Source organism: Mesoplodon mirus (assembly GCF_964341445.2).
Source record: "Mesoplodon mirus genome assembly, chromosome: 17".
In the NCBI taxonomy this organism is placed as follows: Eukaryota; Metazoa; Chordata; class Mammalia; order Artiodactyla; family Ziphiidae; genus Mesoplodon; species Mesoplodon mirus.
In genome coordinates this window covers 11650767-11673173 of record NC_138993.1, presented here as the reverse complement: position 1 = coordinate 11673173, position 22407 = coordinate 11650767, and the positions used below count along the sequence as shown (strand labels likewise).

General features: G+C 36.0%; 1 protein-coding gene across 4 annotated transcripts in view; it reads right to left on the bottom strand.

Annotated features, from left to right (window-relative positions):
* Positions 1-22407, bottom strand: part of NBEA (neurobeachin) — a 612123-nt gene that overhangs the window by 37104 nt on the left and 552612 nt on the right. For all 4 annotated transcript variants that reach the window (XM_082602053.1, XM_082602054.1, XM_082602055.1 and 1 more), the window contains 2 exons: positions 20336-20488; positions 4239-4406 (listed from right to left, as the gene is read on the bottom strand). In XM_082602053.1, coding sequence (XP_082458179.1) covers positions 4239-4406; positions 20336-20488 — 321 coding nt within the window. The remainder of the gene's footprint in view (positions 1-4238; positions 4407-20335; positions 20489-22407) is intronic.

Sequence of the window (22407 nt, the reverse complement as noted above, 5' to 3'; positions counted from 1 at the left end):
ATAGGTGAAATAAGAGTTAAAATTTTTGAAACTGGGTGATAAGAACACCCAGAGGATTCATTGTATCATTCTCTCTACTTTTGTAGGAAAAAAAAAAAAAAAAAAAGAAAGAAAAAAGCTTTCCAGATGATTCTAACACACCTTTAGTAGAGCAGTGCTTCTTACACTGTAATGTCTCAAACAAGTCACCCAAGGATTTCCTTAAATGCATATGCTGATTTACTAGGTCAGGGAGGCCTGAGAGTAGAGTCTGAAGTTCTAACAAGTTCCCAGGTGATGCTGATACTGTTGGTCTATGGACCATATTTGAGTAGCAAGGAGGTAGAAAACCATGGGACCAGACACTTAACAAACCAGAATAGCTTATTCCCCAAGCAGGTCATCAGATGAAGTTCTTGGCCATCATTTGGTAAGTAGAAATATAAAGCAAATCACATAATTTTTATTAATATGTAAGAATGGATAAGAAAGATATTCAGTATCATGCTTAAAAAATACTGCTCAAATAGTCAGATGAGCTCATCTATGAAAAAAGGTGTCTAGAAGATTATGATAAAAGCTAAGACTTAAGACAATTTAAATAATATCTAATATCCAACAGATCTAGTGTTTACATATTACGAAGAGCTTTGTACCAGAACGGTTCTGTCATGTTTCTGCCCAGAGGCTGTCATGATAAAGTTTATTATCAATTACTGCTGTACAAGTATAAAATAAGTTAAGCTGTCATATTTTTCTCAGCCAGAGATCCTAAACTGTCAAAGAATGTCAATTTTAAATCTGACATAGCAAAGAAAATTATCTGTTATTCTGACCTCTAATTTCTTGACATTTTAATGCCATAATTGCTGTGGTTAGTGCTGCTTCATGATTTCACCTGTCAAGGAAGAATGAATCAATAACCTCAAGCCATTTCTCAAATTTCAGCACTAACTTCAAAGCTCAAAGTTCTACGCAGATTATGGGATATATATATATATATATATATACATATATATTTTGTGTTTGTTTGTTTGTTTACAAAAGGGACATATGTAGATTTTTGTATATTAAATGTTTCTCCTTTAAATCAGTGTTTGATTAAGGCATTAAAAAATCATCTTCCTTAGGCTAGCTGGAGTTTAGTATAACTGTAGCCTTCCTTTGTATCTTTGTGAGATACAGTGTTCTTCACATTTAAAAAATACTAAGATAAACATTATCAAATAAAAGGAATGCACTGAGCTCAATAAAAGGCTTAACATTTTGAACACTATTTTTTCCAAGAGCCTCTGTCCGACCATTTAGGTGGACAGCAACTCTCTCAAATCACAGCACCGCAAAGCAGACCTCTGGGAGCTCAACGCTGATGTTCTGATGGAAGGCGGTGTGCCTTGCACAGCACCTCCTCACAGGGGAGTGTAAATGCAAAGGGGAATAAATGACCAGCAAATAATGACTACGCTATACTTCATTCCCCTTATCCACAGGGCTCTTTCTTGTGACAACAGATGCTAGATGCTTCTATGCTGGCAAACGTATGTTCTGTACTATTCCTCCTTTGCAGAGAAAGCAATGGAGGAAGAGGGACATTAAATGACTTGGCCACATTAGAAAGCTCACAGGATTTAAGTGGGTTCTCACCCGTTGCAGGTTCTTACATGTTAATGCAGAACTTTTTTGTATGGAAATACGTTAGTCGTGGGGTAGAGGAGGTAAGGGTGGGGAGTGGGGAGAGGGACAGTTAACTCATATTCCTTGGAAAGTCATTTAATCTGTTATGTCTACAATGTACTAAGTGGTTACCTAGTGGTCTTAAGGACCACTTAAGTATCTTCCTAAGGAATCTTGAATTGACATAGGGCCACTGGGTCAGTGTGACTGCCTCTGCTGGTATGTGCTTGAGCCCATGCTGCCTGGCGGAAGGAAGGTAACAGCGTTCCAGGTATGCGCTCCCTCACCTAGTATTCTGAGAACTGACAGAAGCGTTTCTGGGTGAGAGAGATGGGTGAGGGGCTTGGGGAGGGAGGACATACATGCCACAGAATGACTCTGGGAGTTTCTCTAATGGAACCTCAGTATTCAGCAATACTGGAAGGCAATTCTGGAAGGAGAGTCCTGGAGCAAGGCACTCCCAGTCTGCATCACTGTGAGGTAATCAGGAGCTGTAATGTATTATTGTTCACATTGCCTATATAATGACAAACACTGTGGTTGAACCGCTCCTCTCCAACAGAAAAATTTTTAATTATGCATTTTCATGTAATGTTTCATTAGGAATTTCTAGAGTTTGGCAATTATACATAGCTTTTATTACTGTCCAAAGCAATGGTGTGCTATTTTGTAGAAGCAGGTATTTTTATAAGATTCGAGTAATAAACACTATATCCGAGTAAAGAAAGTCTCAATCCTAATTCCATTTTCTTTCTATTCTCTCATTTATCTCTTTATTTACTGTCATTTAAATATGAAAGATCTGCTATTTTCAGTCAACTTTAATGCTGCCTTGCACTTTCATTATGTACAATATGCTTAAAATATTTTTATTTTGCCCAAGAGGATTAACTTGTAACTTTCTTTATAAGGACAGCATGTTATAATGGACAAAAATGTATGCTAAAATTTTCAGGAGCAAAAATGTCTATGATATTTAAAAGTCAAAAAACCATTTGGAGTTGGTCTTGGAATAAAAGGATAAGCTATTCCAATTATTTTCTTTTTTATCTGATTCTAAAGGTATTGGTTCTGAAAGGAGAATATAGTTGGTAAGATGTTTATAAAACTGGGCCATGTGTTAAACAAAGGTGTATTGTTAAGAGAATAATTAAGCTCAGAATTAGAATCCCAAGTTGTGTACAAACTAATCACATTATTTTGTAAAGAAAATCCCTTATTTCACCAACTAATTTTATAATATCTGGCTCCTCTCTCATTCATTCATCCTCTGTCCCTGTCTCTTTCTTCCAGCTTCAGGCAATAATCCCATTTCCTTGTGCACACAACATGGTATAACAATGCACCTAATAATATGCTTGCAATGTGTTCTCCAAATATTTAGCCCTAAGGGTCCAATGATCAATGATCATGAGGCTCTTCTCTTCCCTTTCCTCTTCTCTGCTTGAAGCCATACAAACGGAGTCATTTTGTTTTTATAGACGTCTATAGGAAATAACTTTATGGATGCAAATTTTTCTTTTAGAGCTTTATTTCCCAAATCTATGAGTTTTCCACCTCTAAAATTAAAACTAAAAAAATAAGGAAGCATTCCACTGACTGGAAATGGAGAAGTGATTACTTGTTTTGTATAAAGCAGATGGCAGATATCTGGTAGAATGGAAGACTGGGATACAGCTTCCTTGAAGCAAGACTCATCTAGCAGCTGTTGCATCTTCACTTTTTTCACCTATCTGAAATAATTTTGTGCAACGTGGAAATGATTTAAATAATATATTTTATGCATATTTTCATAAAAAATAATTATACACATACTATAGTATATAATTCCCAAATGTTAGCTATAAAATTTCAGGGTGAGAACACACAGGAATAAGATACTATAACCTCATCTATTTTATTGATGCATTTTTGAGAACATATAGGAATAAAATACTGTAACCTTATCTATTTTTTATTGATGCATTTTTAAAGTATTCTGTCTAGAAGGCTGTAATTCTGCTTTTATTAAAAAATAGATACTGGTAGATTATTTTAATGTGAACTATTCATATTTAAATACTCAACTAGGTTTCATTAATTAATAATACACATAAGGCATTAAGCATTTTAATGAAGATGCTGAAGTAAAACAAACAAAATAGGAATATTGAAGTGCATTGTACATATCTGCATTTCAAAAAGGAACTACGGCTTCCCTGGTGGCGCAGTGGTTGAGGGTCCGCCTGCCGATGCAGGGGACGCGGGTTCATGCCCCGGTCCGGGGGGATCCCACATGCTGCGGAGCGGCTGGGCCCATGAGCCGTGGCTGCTGAGCCTGCGCGTCTGGAGCCTGTGCTCCACAACGGGAGAGGCCACAACAGTGAGAGGCCCGTGTACCACACACACAAAAAAGGAACTACATGGTGGTCTCATTACTTGTTTTTGACATATAACACTCACTTTTCCACATTTGTCAAGAACCTGAAATCTATGTTTTCTAAAAATTTCATTGAAAGGAAATTTATACAGAAAGAGATGCAAAGCCACGTTTGTGCTGAAGGGATGACAGAAATATTCATAACAATATTCAACTTATTACCTACCTCCCTCAGTACAGGGTCAGTGATACTGTCCAGGTTCACAGAGCCTTCATAGGTTAAGTAGTGAAAAACATTTAGAGCCCGGACTGCTTCTGGTCCTCGCTGCTTGTAGCCAAATATAAGGTCAATCCACTGATGGAGTTGGCAAGAAACAAATTCACTTTCCAGGGCCTGAAATCAGTCAAGACAGAAATAAGACACCATGCAAATTTCCCTTTTTCTTACTTTGAAATATTCTATATAAATAAGTAGAACACATTCTTTGCATTCCTGTATTTTATCTGTACATATTAAGACCTATTCTTAGGAGTGACAAAATACAACCTCTAATAAAACATAGACCTAAAAGAAAATTTTCTTTCTAAAATACTTAATGTTCTCTTGGCTTAACTGTATACGTGATGTGAATTTTAATGTTAAATAGATTTCTTAAAAAGACACATTCATGTTTAAAAGTAATTTGAAATGCCTGTTTTAATGCCATTTACAACAATTTCATTTTTAATTTTTAAATATTAGTTTGAAGCTAAACAATTTTATTAGAAACTTTGATACGTACTTATTTTCCTGCCTGAAGTCTTCAAATTTACCTCTAACACTACTAAAAGGGAATGCCTTCCTTCTGTTATGAATGAACTCCGCTATTACACTGTTTAGGAACCAATGGGTAATTTTAGATGTTTGCTAGCCAGTGGGAAATGAATGGAAATTACTGAGAGTCAGTGACCATACGAAACCTCCATAAAGAGTCAGAAGAAAAGAGACCTTTTCAGTTCCTAAGAAGCCATCATAAACCTCCTAGAGGGGCCCTGGCAGGTAGGCAAGGAGTTCTGGTCACACCTGTGGTATGAGCAGTGACAGTGACAGTGTAGCTCACTGTGCCTCTCACCTCCTGCACTCATTCATCATCAATTTCTTATTGATTTTAAGGACACACTGATTTCAGCAGCATGAAGAAAAAGCTGTAGAGCTAGCTTCTTAAATTTCAACTATGCAAAGCTGTAGAAAACAATTTTTGAAATTACAGCTGTAACTAAATATGTGAATGAAGTCATTCTTTGGCTGCATGACCTTGATTTCTAAGGTGCTGAAACCAGCTTGGATTCACTTAATCAATAAATGGTTTCTTAAATTAACCCTCTGATAATTATATCAATATTTCATTTTTTTAATCTACAAAATATCTGAATGATAATTTTAAACTTTTCCTGTGATGACATTTAACTAGTAACTTACTCCCCTCGAACTCCCTTTTTATCTATTCCTTTCAAAATTTTTGGTATTTTATTTACACCAGTTATTGTGGATGTTTCTCATCCAGAAATATAAATAGTTAGATTTTATAAAAGGATAGTTTTCATACTAAAACTAAACAGAATTTCTATACTCTGTATCTCACTGGTCTTGACATAATAGTTTGGACTAGAACACAGGAAAAGGGACTAAAATACAAAAGAGATGTTGGTTAAAATTCTATACTGATTAAATCTATCATATTGGTTTGGTCAATTTGTATAAATGAGAAGTTGGTAATTATTTAGTAATGTTTTCAGTGCATGGTACAATAAACGAAAGGATGAAAAAAATGAATAAATGGCAGTTCATTACAGAGTCGCTATTGCCCAAGTCTGTTCACTGGAATTCAAAATAGTAGTGAAATCAGAAATATTATTTAAAGGAAGATCTTACCAACATAATCACATAATCAGCTCAGCAGCAACCATTTCAAATCAATCTTATAGATACCACTAGACATATTTGGAAAGAAAGGGTCAATGAAATTTATTCCATTCGAATAAAACAGTTACTGAACTAAATGCCTAATGCAATGATGAGGGTTGGAAGGAATGATCATCTTTCACTAATTTGAGTTTTAAAACATTTATTTATTATCTCCAACCACTAACTTTCATTTTCCTCTGCCATGGGCAATGCCTATAATTTGTTTAATGTTTCTCCTTTTGTTTACATGTGTTTTTATAAAACACTACTCATGTAATGTATTTCTGTGTGTATGTATGTTTGATTTATAAAAATGGACTAGGGTTACAGATTTCATTTTGTTTCTTACTTTCTTCACTTAGCCTTGCTTTTTAGGATCTACCTGTGTATAGGTAGGTAGTCTACTGCTTCCAGTGGCTGCTCAGAACTCCCGCAGTAATGAGCGCTAGACTGCCTCTAACTCGCCATGACACCATGCTGAGATGAATGTCCACTTTTGCATCCCTGTTTGGCTCTTTGTGAGAATTTCTTTGGGGCATATAATCTGGAGTAGGACTGATATGTCCCTGCACTAGATGCGCGTAAACTGAGTCTGAGTCATCAGTGCAGACTGGCTGCCCCTGTCCCCCTCCCTCCAGCAGTGCCTGAAAGTTTCTACATGGCCACATCTCCATTGACAACTGGTATTATCCCAGCCTTTAATATTAGCCTGTGTAACAGATACAAAACAATATCCCATTGTTGTTCTAATATGTTTTCCTCTGATTACTGAGGAATTTGACAGCTTTTTAATATGCTTGTTGGCCATGTGGGTTTCCTCTTCAGTATACTTCCTGTTCATGTTCTTTGTCCATTCTTTTCTGGAGGTTCCTGTCTTTTACGTTGTTACTTTGCAGAAGTTCTTTATATATTTTAGATAGTTGTTTGTTGGTTTTAAACATTGCAAATGCATTCTCCCAAATGTCACATGTCTGTTAAATTTATCCATGTCACTCTTGGTTGAAGAGAAATTCTTAATTTTGAGATAATCAAAAAAATTTTTGTTATGTTTTTGGGATTTTGGTTTAAAATAACAAAGATAACTTTCTGTATTTTGATGTGTCAGCTTTATATTTATGGTTTTACTTTTCATATACTGTTCCTTATCTAGAATCCACTTTCACTCATATGTGGTATTAGATAGAGATCCAGTATAATTTTTGTTAATATAGTAAGTCAGTTTATCTAATACCATCTATTAAACAAACACACCTTTCCTGAGTGATGTGTGCTGTCATCTTAAGTGTGTGAATATATGTTTGAAACAAAGATATAAAACTGGTATTGTTTACAGATAATATAATAATCTACCTAGAAAAAGCAATACAATCCTTCCTCCCTTCTTTCATTCATTCATTCGTTCCTTCCTTCCCTCCTCCCCTTTCCCTTCCTCCCTTCTTTCTGCTTTCTTTCTCTGCTATCTATCTACCTACCTACCTACCTTCTTATCTATCATCTATCTAGATATGTGTGTGTGTCTCCAGATCTTTGCACCTTTTATTTCTATTGTTATCTTTATTTCTTATATATTTTAGTATCTGGCAGATTTATTCGTTTGAGAGTCAACTCAGCTATTTGTGGACCTTTATTCTTCCCTATAACTTTTATAATAAGTGTATAGATACATCAAAATAATTTTGATTGGGATTCCAATAAATTTATAGATTAATTTGGGGAAATTGATATTAGGTTTTCCCATCTAAGGTCTCAGAATGTCTCTTTATTTATACAGATCATTTTCTATGTACCATATTAGATTTAAAAATTAATATTTTCACCGTAAAGGACATGGGTATTCTTGGTTAAGTTAATTCCCAGGCAGTTCATAAGTTTTGATGCAACTATAATATTTTAAAAAATATATTTTAAACCCCATTATTAATGATGTAGAAAAATGCTATTGATTTTTATAAGTTGATTGTGTTCCTGGCAACTCTTACTAGTTAACTTCTTTATTTTTCTTATATAATTGTTCTCAACCTTGAGAACTATATTAAACAACAGTGATGACATGGAACATCACTGTCTTTTTCCTGATCTTAAAAGGGTCAAGACACACACACACACACACACACACACACACACACACACACACACATACACCACATGTATTTAACAAATGGTTGGGTTGTTAGATAGCATTTTATTTACAGTTTTTGTATTTATATCCATACTTGAAATGGCTTTATTTCTTTTTTCCTTTACTTCCCTCTACTCTGGAATCAAGATCACAGTAGCCTCCTAAAATGAGCTGGATGGTTATTATGTTTTCTGGATAACTTGCAAAAGAAATGAATTCCTTATCTCTTGAAAATTTGGTAGAATTCACCAAATATGGCCTTGGATATTTGGGGGGCTGGGAAGACTTACTACTTAAATTTCTTTAAGGCTTTTAAGTCTTCTGGTGTCAATTTTGATGTTTTATATTTTTCTAGATATTTATCCACTTCATCTCAGTTTTAAAACTTATTAGTTCATGACTATCTATAATAATCTTTAATTAAATTAAAAAAATTTCTATGTCTACAGTTACCCTATTCTATTCTATATGTTAGGTAGCAGAGTGAATCAACGAACAAACGAACAATCAAAAAATAATTTCACCTCAGGTTTTTTTTTGGGGGGGTTATAAAATTAAATGACAAAGGAACAATAAAGTAGTAGATTAAACAGATAGTCTTACAGAGACTGTCTTGCTAGTCACTGCAGAAAACAAAGAAAATCCAGTTATAACATTTAAAAGCTAAATCTGGTTCTAAATCAAATGCATATCTAAGAATTGAATTTTAGATTTCACATAATTAAAGCATAAAGACCTATCTGAAGCTGAAACCTGACACTGAGACTTAACTGTATTCTAAACATTATTAATGTATTAGTAAATGCATGCTATCTGCTTATTTGTTCTTTCTAGAACTATGTTTTCATGCACAAACCTATTTTGGACTTTGAAACAAGATTTTATTGCAAACACTCACAACTGAAAAATAGAAAGAAATACTTGATTACTAAGCTATTAGGGTTATAATGGTCTTAATAGCTTGCTTTACCCTCTCCTTGCATACCTAAAAGCAGAAGCAATTGCTTTAAGCCTAGATAAACCAATTCCCAATCCATAATTCTACCCTGGGGATCTGGGAGGAAGGAAATAAACAGTGAGATTTAAACCAGAGAGGATATCTCTTAGATGAATAATAGTTACCTAGTATCTAATTTCAATATTGTCCCATGGGTATTAGAATGTAGAGAAGTCTTTCTCTAAGGGGTTTAGGACAAAGCATCTCAGAAACTTATGAAAAAGGAAACTAGGCTAGTGGAATGAACTGTGAGGAGAGAATTTTGTTTTCTCCAGAATTCTTCTATTTAAGAATACTGCATTTCTCTCTCTCCTTCTAGACCAGACCAAGAACATTTCCAAGCCTTTTCTCTTGTGGCCTCAAAAATCTGCTTCTGATATTGAAAAAATTCTCCAAATAGAGTTGCATATATTCCAGTGGACAATTAGAAAATCACATTGCTACTTCTTCTGTAGTGTCTGTACTGGCTTCTCTTCATGATTAAATTGAAATTATAGCTATTACCCAGTAAAAAATTTAATTATTTTAAATAAAGGTAACATAGTTGTTTTAAATGTTTATTTTGGGGAGCTTAAATTATTCTCTTACTTGATTGCTTCCTGGGTGTATAATATAGTGGATTATTTTCCATTCCCACTAGCACCATCCTAGTCTTAGCTCCCATTGCTCTCCACATGGGCTACTGCAATAGACTTTGACCTCCTCCTCTACTCGGGGGCTTGCACCCTGCTGGTGGAACAGACTTCTGAAACCATCATGCTCTTACTGTCATCCTCGATCTCATATCTTCCTAGGTTTCTTCTAGCCTAACACATTCAGTGTAAACTTTACCTGACCCCTAAGGACTTTCAAACCCTGATCCGACCCTCCCCCGTGATTTCTTTGGGCTTCTAGATACAAATTCTTGGCTCCAGCAGCACAGTTTACAGCCCCCGGCCCATTAGTAGCTGGTATGATCTCTGAACCTTTGTTGCTCCTTTCACCTTAACATGAAAGCATTTCATCCTCCTGCTTCCTCTTCATGTCCCAGCCATCCTCACTCAAGTCCAATGTCTGTTTCCTGAGTTATCCAGCTCAGAGTCTATGAAGTCTTCTATGAATTTCTATGACACTTACCATCAGTACCCTCCTGTTTAATGTAGTAAATAATGTATACAGATTTACTTGTGAAAATCAATTTGCATATAAATTGTAAAGTGCTAGACAAAGGGAATGGGGTTATTACCAATTAACACTTAATTGTTTCAAACATGCCATACTATATTCTCAATTAGAATCCAAGCATTTGGAACTTAGGGACTATACCTAATGTTTCTTTTACATTTCCTGTAGTTCCTAACTCAGCATTAAATGATAAATATTTAATAAATATTTATTGGCTGATTATTTAAGCAATGGGAAAGATGTGTTGGTCACAAGAAGGAAGAAAAGAAATGTCAGGAAGTGAGGGTGGGGGTGGGAAATTCATTCATTCATTCATTCAACAAATATTGACTGACCATCTGCTATGTGCCAAACACTATTCTAGACCCGAGGATCACAGCAGTGACTACGTGAAACCAAAATCCCTGTCGGAAAGTGTACGTTGTAGTGGGGAGAAACTACTAATTAGTAATTAGTAAGAGAGTCTGTCTGAAGGTGATAAATGCTAAGGAAAGGAGAAAGACAGGAAAGAAAGCTAAGAGGTGTGAATGGATGGAGAGGGGATTGCTAATTTAGAGGAGGAAGTCAGAGAAGGCTTCCTTGAGTTTGTGACAATTAAGGACTACAATGAGGAAGTGAACTGTAAGGACATCTGAGGGAAGATGATCTCAAACAGAGGGATCAGTCACGCGTTTGTTCATTCGTTCATCATTCATTCATTCAATATGAAGCCCCTCTTATGTGCCAGGAATTACTCTAGGCCCCAGGGATACTGTGAGAAACAAGACAAAACCTCTGATCTCCAGGAACACATCCCACTGAAATGCAAATAAGCAAGGTGAATACAGCCTCAACTCTCTCCAGCCCCAAATTACTGACTGCCTACCACATGTCAGATGCTAGCCCTGGAGGATATACAGATGAGTAAGTATGCCACATCCTCAAAAAGATCACAGTTTGGTGGAAGATAAACATGTTGACTTGGGCTTTTCGTGCTGCTCGAATATCTGCTAAAACTCTAATACGATGATATTAGAGTTATTCCCCACCCCATTCTTTTTCCAGAAGAATGACTTCTTCTAGAAAGTAATCCATCTCTGCTGCTCTAGCCATCACCACTCAGCACACTTGGCCCCCACCCTTCCTCTACCTGGCTCTGTAGGACTAGAGAAATCTAAGGGAAAAAGGTCACTACTAGGAAGTTGCAGAGGGAAACTGTTGTCTCTAACTTTAAAATACATCCAGAATTGATTAATTTCTTACTACCTTCACTGCTACCACGCTGGCCCAAGCCACCATCATCTCTCACAATACCTCCTAACAGACGTGCCTGGTGCTACCCCGTGCCTCAGCAGTTCATTCCCATCACCGCAGCCCGGGTGACCCTTTCACAGCACAGCAAAATCGTAGAACTCGTCTGCTTAAAGCACTCCAACAACTCTTGATTTCACTCAGAGTAAAAATGCAAAGGGTTGCAATGGCCTTCAAGGCCATATGTGATTTGCATCTGTTACCACTCAGTCCTCTCCTCCTACTGTGCGCTCCGTGTTTCTCCTACCCCAGCCCACTGGCTTCCTTGCCAAGCCCACCCCTGCCACAGGGTCTTGGCTCCGATGTTCCTTCTGCCTTCACTGCTCTTTTCCCAGGAGAGGAAGAGTCTCTGGGTCACTCTCTCACGTCCTTCAGGCCTTAGTTCAAGTCTCACTATCACAGTGAGGGGATCCTGACCATCCACCCCTGTATTTCTGATCCCCTTGCTTTGCACTTCTTTTTCCCACAGTATTGATCACCTGCTAACATTCTAGATATTTTACTTATTAATTTCTGTTTATTGTCTGTCTCTCTTTGATCAAAAGTAAGCTCCATGAGGGCCGAGATCTTTGTCTGTTGGTTCACCGGTATACTCGAAACACATAAAATAGCGCCTGCAACGCTCAGCAATGATCTGTTGACTGAGTGTTGACTGAGGCTGTATGTTTATTCATGCGGGTTCCTAACTAAAGTGCGAGCTCCTGAAGGCCACTGGCTGTGTGGCTCACGCTTGTGTCTCCAGAGCCTAGAGCGGTATGAAGACAGTAACAGGCCCTCAATGATGGGGGTAAATGAAGGGATTTCTCTGCTTTACTCTAGCCTTATTTAGAGTAGGATTCATGGCCAACTCTTCTTTGTGTTTTCCATAATACCTTACTCAGAACTGGCTCTCAATAAAGGTTTATGTAATGAGCAAATCCCCAGTTTCAGAGATAAGGAAGACTGTGAAGCTCCAAGAGATAAGGATGCCTTATCCGTCCAGAGTGTCCCAGCTAACAGGTGGCAGGGCAGGCACCCACATACAAGATATCTATTGCAATATATATACTTTTTCCATCTCAATATTTTAAGATGCTGCCAAAGACTTCCAACAATTCTTATGTTATTTGCTTAAACTTCATTTTTGAGCAAGGTATTTTTTCAGTACAATATACCCTAAATGCACGTTTTTACCTACCACAAAGGAGACTTTTTCCTTAAAAAGTGAGAATCTAATAAAGGATGTAATACAGTCAAAGCAAAACCACACCCCACTGTGCTCTCTGCCTCAGCGCGCTGCATCCCGCCCTGCAGACAGAACGGTCTGCGCCTGGTCCCACGGCACCAGGAACATGCCGGGCGGAGGGCTGGAGAGATTAGTAGTGCACATCCGAGACAGGCCTTTTTCTAAAACAAATTTTTTAAAAGGGCAGATTATGATTGATGAACCCGGCATTAAGGTAATGCTATCAGACGTACTTTCTATTTCTACCCTTCGTGAGGAGGTCAGATTATAATCACGTTAGAACTGAACACAGTGCTTTATTAATGTTTCATGACTGAGTCGGTTGCAATCAGCCTAGCTTCGTGTGGATAAATTAAACCAGTTCTTGATGTATGAACTCAATGCATTGAGAGTTTATTGAAATGTCTACTAAAAGTGTCTCTATCACCTTTCCAGGTTTGCTAATGAAACCAAATTTTGAATTTCACAGTTCTTCAGTGAAACACAAACCTTGTCACCATTTTTACAAAATACAAACAACTTTAACCAATTATATATATTGTTGTCTATAAATAAAAAAACAACGGACTAAAAGAAGTACATCATTAAAAATTCAAAGTATTGTTTCATTTTAAAAAATAAGAAAAGTTAATGAGGTTGTCAGCACGTAAAGGCGTCTACAAATGCATCAAATGCCTTTTTAATTGCTGGCATGGGATAATGAAGCTGATCATTTATAATCAATGATATCATCCCTTTTTATAACATTATTTTTGTCTTCTTTGCCTTGAATTTCTTAATGACAGCTTGAGAGAAGAAGGAGGGAATGCTCCTTTGTACGGATACAGAATACTAATCCACACAAGAGCCGAAGGCTTTTTTACCACTGTGAATGTCATTTCTTTGGGCTCTATGACATTTTCATTTTATACTTTAGTCTCATTACAAAGAACTCCATCAAATAACTGAAGATAATCCCAGTCCAAATTATAAATATACTAGAGCGCATTTTCTCTAAACCCATTCCATTTCATAAGCACTAAATCCTGTATGAGGTAGCTACCCAGCCAGTATAAAGTTAGAAACTTTCAAAGCTACAAAATAATAATAAAAGGTGGATGTTGTATTCATGGAATTTATGGAAAACTTATGAAAAGTTAAAGACTTCTATATTTTATATTATCACCCAGGTAATTATAGAAATATTCATCAAGTAAATATTTCTTCAGCAAAAAAAGAAGATAGGTAGATAATTGGTTACATTTTCCAGTTTTAACACAGATGGCTGACCTTATTTCTTCCTAACATCAGTATGATCATTTCCCATCAGTATGATGGGAAAATGGACCAGAGGTTGGAGCAAAGGAAACCATACATAGGGTGCTGTGAAGGAAAACTTCAGGTTAAAGGAAAGTACAGGAGACACTGAGACAGGAGAGCAGCTGTAGACACACACGGCTACATTCTGTAACGTGACTTTTGATAGCTCTGATGCTTTAACACTCTTCCCAGAGGCAACAGCTTGGGTCTCCCCTTTAGCTCAATTCTGATGCACCAAGAATGGCAGCTATAGACATAGAATCTTTTGATACACATGGTAGCTTTCCCTTTCTATTCCGTAGAGTCCCTTCAAGGAAAACCCAGGGAAAGAAGACAAAGACTAACCACTTCTCAAGCCACCTATTACGTGCTGGCTAGGCACTTGCTACATAGGATCAATTTAACCTGTCATTGCCTCCTGGTGTCCCAGGGAACCAAGACTGGGGCAGTTTGATTTTCCCAAATCAGCAGAATTTTGTGCAAAACCTTTCATTCCGTGGAGTAAAGGTTCAGTTCACAAGTCTTACCAAATTCATAACGCCTATAAGATACCAAGAATTTGGTTTTGAATAGAGAAAAAAAGTGCCTTGCTTCTTTCATTTCTTCATGAAGCCAAGTTGGAACTTATTACTTACAATAAAAATGTACCATTCATTTCTGAAAATGTTTTATGACATTTTCAGAAATGCACAAGTATTTATCTCTCATACTTTAGTTATAAAAACTTGTTCTTTTGAACAGATGAAAGCAAATCTTTGAGGAACAGTTACTTCACCATATCATGCAATCCTTATAGTTCTTAGTACACTGAACACGAAGGTCGACAAACATGTGTTTACAGTGATACTAAATAGTGAGATTTATTTTGAAGAAGCACTGTATTCTGACTTAAAGTTTGCTCAGCAGTGCTTCAGCTCTTAGAAAGACAAAATGTAAGAGATAAGAGGTGTGTAAACAGAAGTCAGTTCTTAAACTGGTAATGTTAGGACCAGGAGTAAATTATTTATTATATTTATGTGCAATAGAAGTACACTGAGCAACTATAAATATATAAAAAATAATTTATTACTCAAAATTTGCCTTTGTGTATTTTATTCTCTCTTAAGAGGGAAAAATCTATTTTAGAGTTTAAATTGTTTTTACAGTGTTATTATCCTTTCTCAGCCTGTATCTTTCAATGAATAATCTGCTAATTCTCTTAAAACCCAAATGATATGAGACCATTTTGTGAGAATCAGGTATTTCTAAGGAAAAGGGATTTCTAAAAACTCTTATGTGGTGATCGCATGAATAATAAGATAGGCCAGAGTGTCACTGATTAAATCTGAATCATAAGTCTGAGTCAAATTAGGCGTTTGGAGGTCATCCATGCTTAGATACAGATAGTTTGCAAATAACACACAGGTTGTAATTCAAAGTGCTTTATAATTTGGTGTTTGAAACATATATTGCAGTAGAAACAGTATTAGTCTAATCTGGATTGATTCTCAAGTCGATCTATAAAGCCATATTTTGTTTAAAATATAGGTGAACTTTTAAAGTCTGTAAATGGATATAGGGGACATAACATTCAGAGTGCCAACCTGTGATGCCAGGCACAGTAAGTAAGAAAAGGCACTTGGGTCCAGACCTGGGGTCAGTCACTTTGCCTTTCTGTGTCTCAGTCTTATTCAAATCAAGGTCTGCTCCGGGTCTCAAATCCTGTGTGTGACTATAAAGTTTAACATGTAAACTAATGTAAAATAATGCCATTTCCTCCATTTTGTAGAGCTGGAAGATAGCCTTCTTCCAACACCCGCTGGGTGGTGGGACTTGGGACTTCCTCAGCTGTAAACCGAGCTTTTACTGGCTGGGAAAGGAAGTCTTATGGGGAGAGAACTTTGGGGATAAAGAGTTAGAAATAGGATCACAGAAAGTCAGGTCTGCTGAGCTGTTGAGGCTGGAACATGCTGCTGGTTTGGGGTCAATTCCCTCTTATCTCTGTCTCTTCTTCTGCTGGCCCCAAGGTACTGGCTTCTAGTTAGAAGACATGTTTCCTTCCCTCCTTCTTTCCCTCTCCCTCTCCACAGCTCCTCAAGTCACTACTCACTCAAGCCTGGAGTCCGTGGGTAGGAACACTGCCACTCTGATAAGTAGGTGATCTTTGACAAAGTAACTTACCTCACTGAGTTTCAGTATAATTCTCATTTCAGAAAACTTTTTGAGGATTAAATGAATATTGCACCTGAAGCTCTATCTAGCACAGTATTTGACAAATAATAAACAATCAATAGATGGCATAGGTTACAAGCACTACTGCCATTATTTTATCTTGGTCAGCCGTCATATTGGGATGACTCAGGACCACCACTGAGATAGGGGGTATGGTGACTAAGATTAGGGTATCCAACCTCCGTGCAGCAGTTGTCAGCTGTAAGTCTTGGAATGAGGAAAGCAGAGAAAAAAATTGTAAGCAACTACACCCTGGAAGAAAGGAGACTGTCCTAGCCCCATCATGTAGCTCTTTATACATAAAAAGAGGTATAAACTGGGTGCTGTCTAGAGTAACATTCCACTTACTAAGAGAGGGTTTTGTCACTTCACGTTTGAGTACCAACTCCCAGATCTGGAATTGATCTAACAATTACCAGTGAAACCTGAGGTAGAAGACAGTCACTCTCCTCCAAAGCTATAAAGTTGACACTTCCCCTAGGGCCTCTGTTAGCACTCGACTGACTCTTGTTTATCGTAAGGCCTTGATAAGTTTGATTGTCTGATTTTGTAGACTAGAGATTATAAGAAAAATTCGAATCACTATGGCCATTAAAGGAAAGTGTGATGACAGCTAACAATCTAAAGAAGAAAATAGAAAAAGAATAGATATGGAATTATATCACTTCACAGAATAATGGGTACTTATGATAATAAAGAGAAGTTTCATCCTTTGTATAAGAGGGTAGAAAACCAAATAGTAATACATTTTAGAACAACAACCACAACAGGGTTCAAAAAAGTTCTCACTTAGCTATAAAAATCTAGAAACTTCATTTATTTGGTAAGTTTATTTAGCTGGACTGCATTAATACCCAACATACTAGATGAATGAAGCACTGTGATTTTTCTGTAGGTTTAGTCAAGACTGTACAGTCCTGCTTGTTCAGTTTATATCGGTAATAACTATCTGATAATTTCTCATGCATAATAATCATCTTTCCCTACATTAAAAACATTCTGTGCACGATGCTGCCCTGGGGATTTGTGTTTAGAAACACAACTGCTTTTTCTTTTTCAATTAGGCATATCATTAATAAAATTACTAATTCTGGGGCGTTTAAACTTTTTCACTAATGAGGAACACAGAAGTTGTATCTATAATGAATCATTACCTGATGTTTATTAAAATATATCTAAAAATGTTTTAGCATCCAATAAACACATGAAGAGATTCTCAACATCATCAGTCACCAGGGAAATGCAAATTAAAATTGTAATGAGATATTACTTCACATCTACAATAATGGCTATAATAAAAAAAACAAATAGTAACAAGTGTTGGTGAAGATGTGGAGGAACTGGAACAGTCATACATTGCTATTGGGAATGTAAGATACACAGTCACTTTGCAAAAGAGTTAATTTCTTAAAAAGCTAGATATAAATTTACTATGTGACTCAGAAATTCTACCACTAGGTATATACCCCAAAGCAAGGAAAACACATGCCCATATAGAGACTTCTATGTGAACATTCATAGTAGAATTATTCATAACAGCCAAAAAGTGGAAACAACTCAAAAGTTCATCAACTGATGAATGGATAAACAAAATGTGGTATATCCATACAGTGGACTATCGTTACGCAAAAACAGGAACAAAAACTGATATACGCTACAACATGGATGAATCTCAAAAACTATGCTAAGTGAAAGACGTCAAACACAAAAGAACACATATTGTATGGGTCTATTTAAGAAAAATGTCCTGAAGAGGCAAACCTATGGAGAGAGAAGGCAGACTAATGATTGTCTGGGGCTGGAGGTGGGCACAGGATAATTCTGGGGCAAAAGAAATGCTCTAAAATTAGATTTTGGTGATGGTCACACAACTCTGTAAATTTGCTAAAAATCATTAAAATTGTACAAGTGAATTTTATCACAAATAATGATTTTTAAAAAAACACTCATAAGGTAGTCCCACTTCACAGATGAGAAATATGAGAACCAGAGATGCTCCATAGTTTACTCAGGGCAATGAAGCTAGTAAATGGCAAAGCTCAGATTCAAGAGCCAGGAAACTTTTAAACCCCAAGTATTCTTTCCAATATAACCACCTGGCATTTATTAATTGTTAGCAGCCACATAAAAACCTGTGTTTAATCAGAGCAAGAGAAAATTTGGTCCAACAATTTTTGCTACTTTGCCTGCCTGAGTGAAGGATTCAGTTCGTTTCACTAGTTTGGACCTAACTAGACAACATGCTAAAATCATTAAGATTATTACCCCATGTGATTCATTCAATCATTCATAACAGCAAATATCTGGTGACTAACTACTCTTGCAGGCACAGTTCTTGGCTCTAGAAATATACAGTGAAATGATGTGACTGAGAGACACATCTCAGACACAACTCAGTATGTAGTGGGTTCCAGAGTTGAGTTTGTGGATCTGGTATCCTTACACTGATATCATAGCCAGTATTCAAGTATGTAAGGGTATTGTGGTAATAATAAACAACCAGTTCTAAAAATAAGTATAGACTTTAGAAGTATGCATCACTGAAGTATATATCCTTCACATTAAAAAGATAAATTGAAGAGATAATCTATTGTTCAAGGAGATGGTGTGAGATTATGCCATATACCTGAAAGTGCCAATTTCCAGATTGAGAAGTGAGAGAAATCCTATATAAAATTTATGTACTACATGATATTACCTCAGGGGGAGGCTAGATTACAGATTATCTATACAGTAACTTTAAACATAGGTCTACTGTCTCAGTACCAGCTTTCTAAAATAAAGTGTATTAAAAGTAAAATATTTCTTGGAGACAGAAAAATAGCTCTAAAATTGAAGGGAGCATGTGACTGACAGTGACAAAAAGAGACACAAAATCAGGGGTAGAAGAAGGAACCACATATTGTATGATCCTGTTTATGCGAAATAAACAGGATAGGCAAATCTTTAGAGACAGAAAGTAGATTAGTGGTTGCCTAGGGCTGGTTGGGGGAATGGGGAAAATGGGGGGGGGAGATGCTAAAGGGGATTGGGTTTCTTAATGGGGTAATGAAAATGTTCATAATTGACTGTGGTGATGGTTGCACAACTCTGTGAATAGACTAAAACCCACTGATTTTTTTTTCTTTACTTTAAATGGTTGACTTGTATGGTATGGGAATTGTATCTGTGTGATATATGTGAATTATACAGCTCTTACTAGAGAAGAGACTGAGGGATATGTGAGGTCCACTGCAATATGTGGACCTTATTTGGATTCTAATTCAAATAAATAAGCTGTCAAAATGAAATAAAACATATTTATGGGACAGCTGGAAAAACTGGGAGTGAAACAGGGTTAAAAACATATTTGGGGTCATAGGCTGTATTGATATAATTCCTCAATTGGCCAAGAACAATAGTACACTAGAGACGTTGTTTGGTAAAGTGGTTCATTTCCATATACCGTAACCCCATTGAGATTAAAATCTCCTTAAATATGGATAAAATATATTAAGATCTATAAAATAACCACATGCAAACATTCTATTTACACATTTTCTATTTGAACACCCAGACATCTGTCATACAGATTCAAAAAGTAATGACATTTTCTATCTAAGAATGTTAACAAGATGGGTGTTCTCTTAGTCAAGTATATTACATTTTAAGGTATGTTTTACAGCTTATAATTTCCTACATACAAATATGTTCTAAATGTATATTGTTTTGAGTACTTTATGAGTGAAAAAACAGTGCAGATTTAGCCAACAGACAAAAATAAGGAATGGGCATCAATTTCGACCATTTTAGAATACATTAGTCAACAGATGCTCATCTGATTGTCTTCTCCTAAGGGAGCAAATATAACTGAATTACCATTCCTTTATTAGTCCTCATGAAAGGAAAATCCACTCTACAATAAAGAACTGCTGTCAAAAGACAACAGTAAAATGCTTTCTTTTTTTTTTTCTCAAAAATTTAGCCTTGCATTTATAGATGTTAAAAGACAATTTTTTGGTAGCTGAAAACTAAACTACAGAATATTTTTTACTTCCTTGTGACTGCTCAAGCAAAAACAAAATCGCTCTTACCATCCTGTTGATCCGTACAAAGTCTTCAGGTTTTTTTGCCCAAGGGGGAAGATCAACATCATTTACCACCACTTCATCTTCTCTGACTCCAAGATTATATCCATTACTGTTGACAAACATCTCTGGTAGGTAATAGAACTCTGGAATTAGTTCCTGCCAGGAATAAAAATGTAGCATATTAAACCACTTTAAAAATCAGTTGAATGAAAGTATTAATTTATAACAACTGTAAACAGAATTAATTTCTTTACTTAAATTCAATATTTTATTACTTAGTTCCATTCTTTTTTAAATTTTCTTTAGATAGGAGTCTAGGAAAAGAAGGCAAACATTTTTCTTGAACAATATGCTTGATAATTTATGTTTATAAGATTTTCAATCTTATCTTGCCACAAATTAGTTAAGAGAAATGGGTTACAGAATCAACAATATTCCCAATAGTATCAGTGAACAAATATATAAGGTTATACCTACAAGTCTCTGCTGTTCAACAAACTTTTCCAAATTCTATTAATAAAATATCCAAATTCAAAAAAAGGTGTTGCCAGTATTGGTTAAAAATCATGTAATGTCTTCTACTTTTCTTTTTGACTCCACTGGCAATTACAATACATGATTTTTATGAAGAGACTCATTGTTTTATTTTATAGTTTGGAAAAATAAATTGTTTTTATACCTACCACTAAATACAATAAGAGATGATATGCAACATAATAAGTTTAAATATTCAATGCATGCCACTTGAATACTAAGTTCTTAACTTGAATGCAAAGATAACTTGTGTTACTTGTATGTAAGTATGGCATTAACAACTGGGTTCAAGGCAAACCTGCGTTTGATGCACGTCTAATATGTGGTTTATGTAACTTTAGAAGAAATATGATACAGGAGTGAACTGATTTTATGACCTTAAAAGTTTTAATTTGTTCTCCTTTTTTTAAAAAAAACAACTTGAGGAAATGAAAACAAAAAACACAGTAGTTTTATGTTTACCATCAATATTATGAAAAAATACTGATCTTTTCAAATATCAAGATGAGGGTTAAATTAACTTTATCTGTGAAAAGCATAAGAACATTTATTTGTGTAACATGTCTGACATGGATGGCATAGTACCCGAAATTTGAATCTCACTTTGGAATACACAGTGATAAATAGAAAAGCTAAAAAATAAACAAACACCCCCACCAAAAAAAAAGCACACCAGACACTGAGGTCTTCAAATAAACTGGATTCTTCAACCCAAGAAAAGCATACACAAAAGTGTTCCCTTTATCAAATTACCAATGGCATTTTTCACAAAACTAGAACAAAAAATTTTACAATTTGTATGGAAACACAAAAGACCATGAATAACCAAAGCAATCTGGAGAAAGAAAAACAGAGCTGGAGGAATCAGGTTCCCTGACTTCAGAATATACTACAAAGCTACAGTAATCAAGACAGTATGGTACTGGCACAAAAACAGAAATATAGATCAATGGAACAGGAGGGAAAGCCCAGAGATAAACCCATGCACCTATGGTCAACTAATCTATGAAAAGGAGGCAAGAATATATAATGGAGAAAAGACAGCCTCTTCAATAAGTGGTGCTGGGAAAACTGGACAGCTACATGTAAAAGAATGAAATTAGAACACTCCCTAACACCATATACAAAAATAAACTCAAAATGGATTAAAGACCTAAATGTAAGGCCAGACACTATAAAACTCTTAGAGGAAAGCATAGGTAGAACACTCTTTGACATAAATTGCAGCAAGATCTTTTTTGACCCACCTCCTAGAGTAATGAAAAAAAAACAAATGGGACCTAATTAAACTTAAAAGCCTTTGCACAGCAAAGGGAACCATAAACAAGATGAAAAGACAACACTTAGAATGGGAGAAAATATTTGCATACGAAGCAACTGACAAAGGATTAATCTCCAAAATAATACAAACATCTCATGCAGCTCAATATCAAAAAAACAAACAACCCAATCCAAAAATGGGCAGAAGGCCTAAACAGACATTTTTCCGAAGAAGACATACAGATGGCCAACAAACACATGAAAAGCTGCTCAACATCACT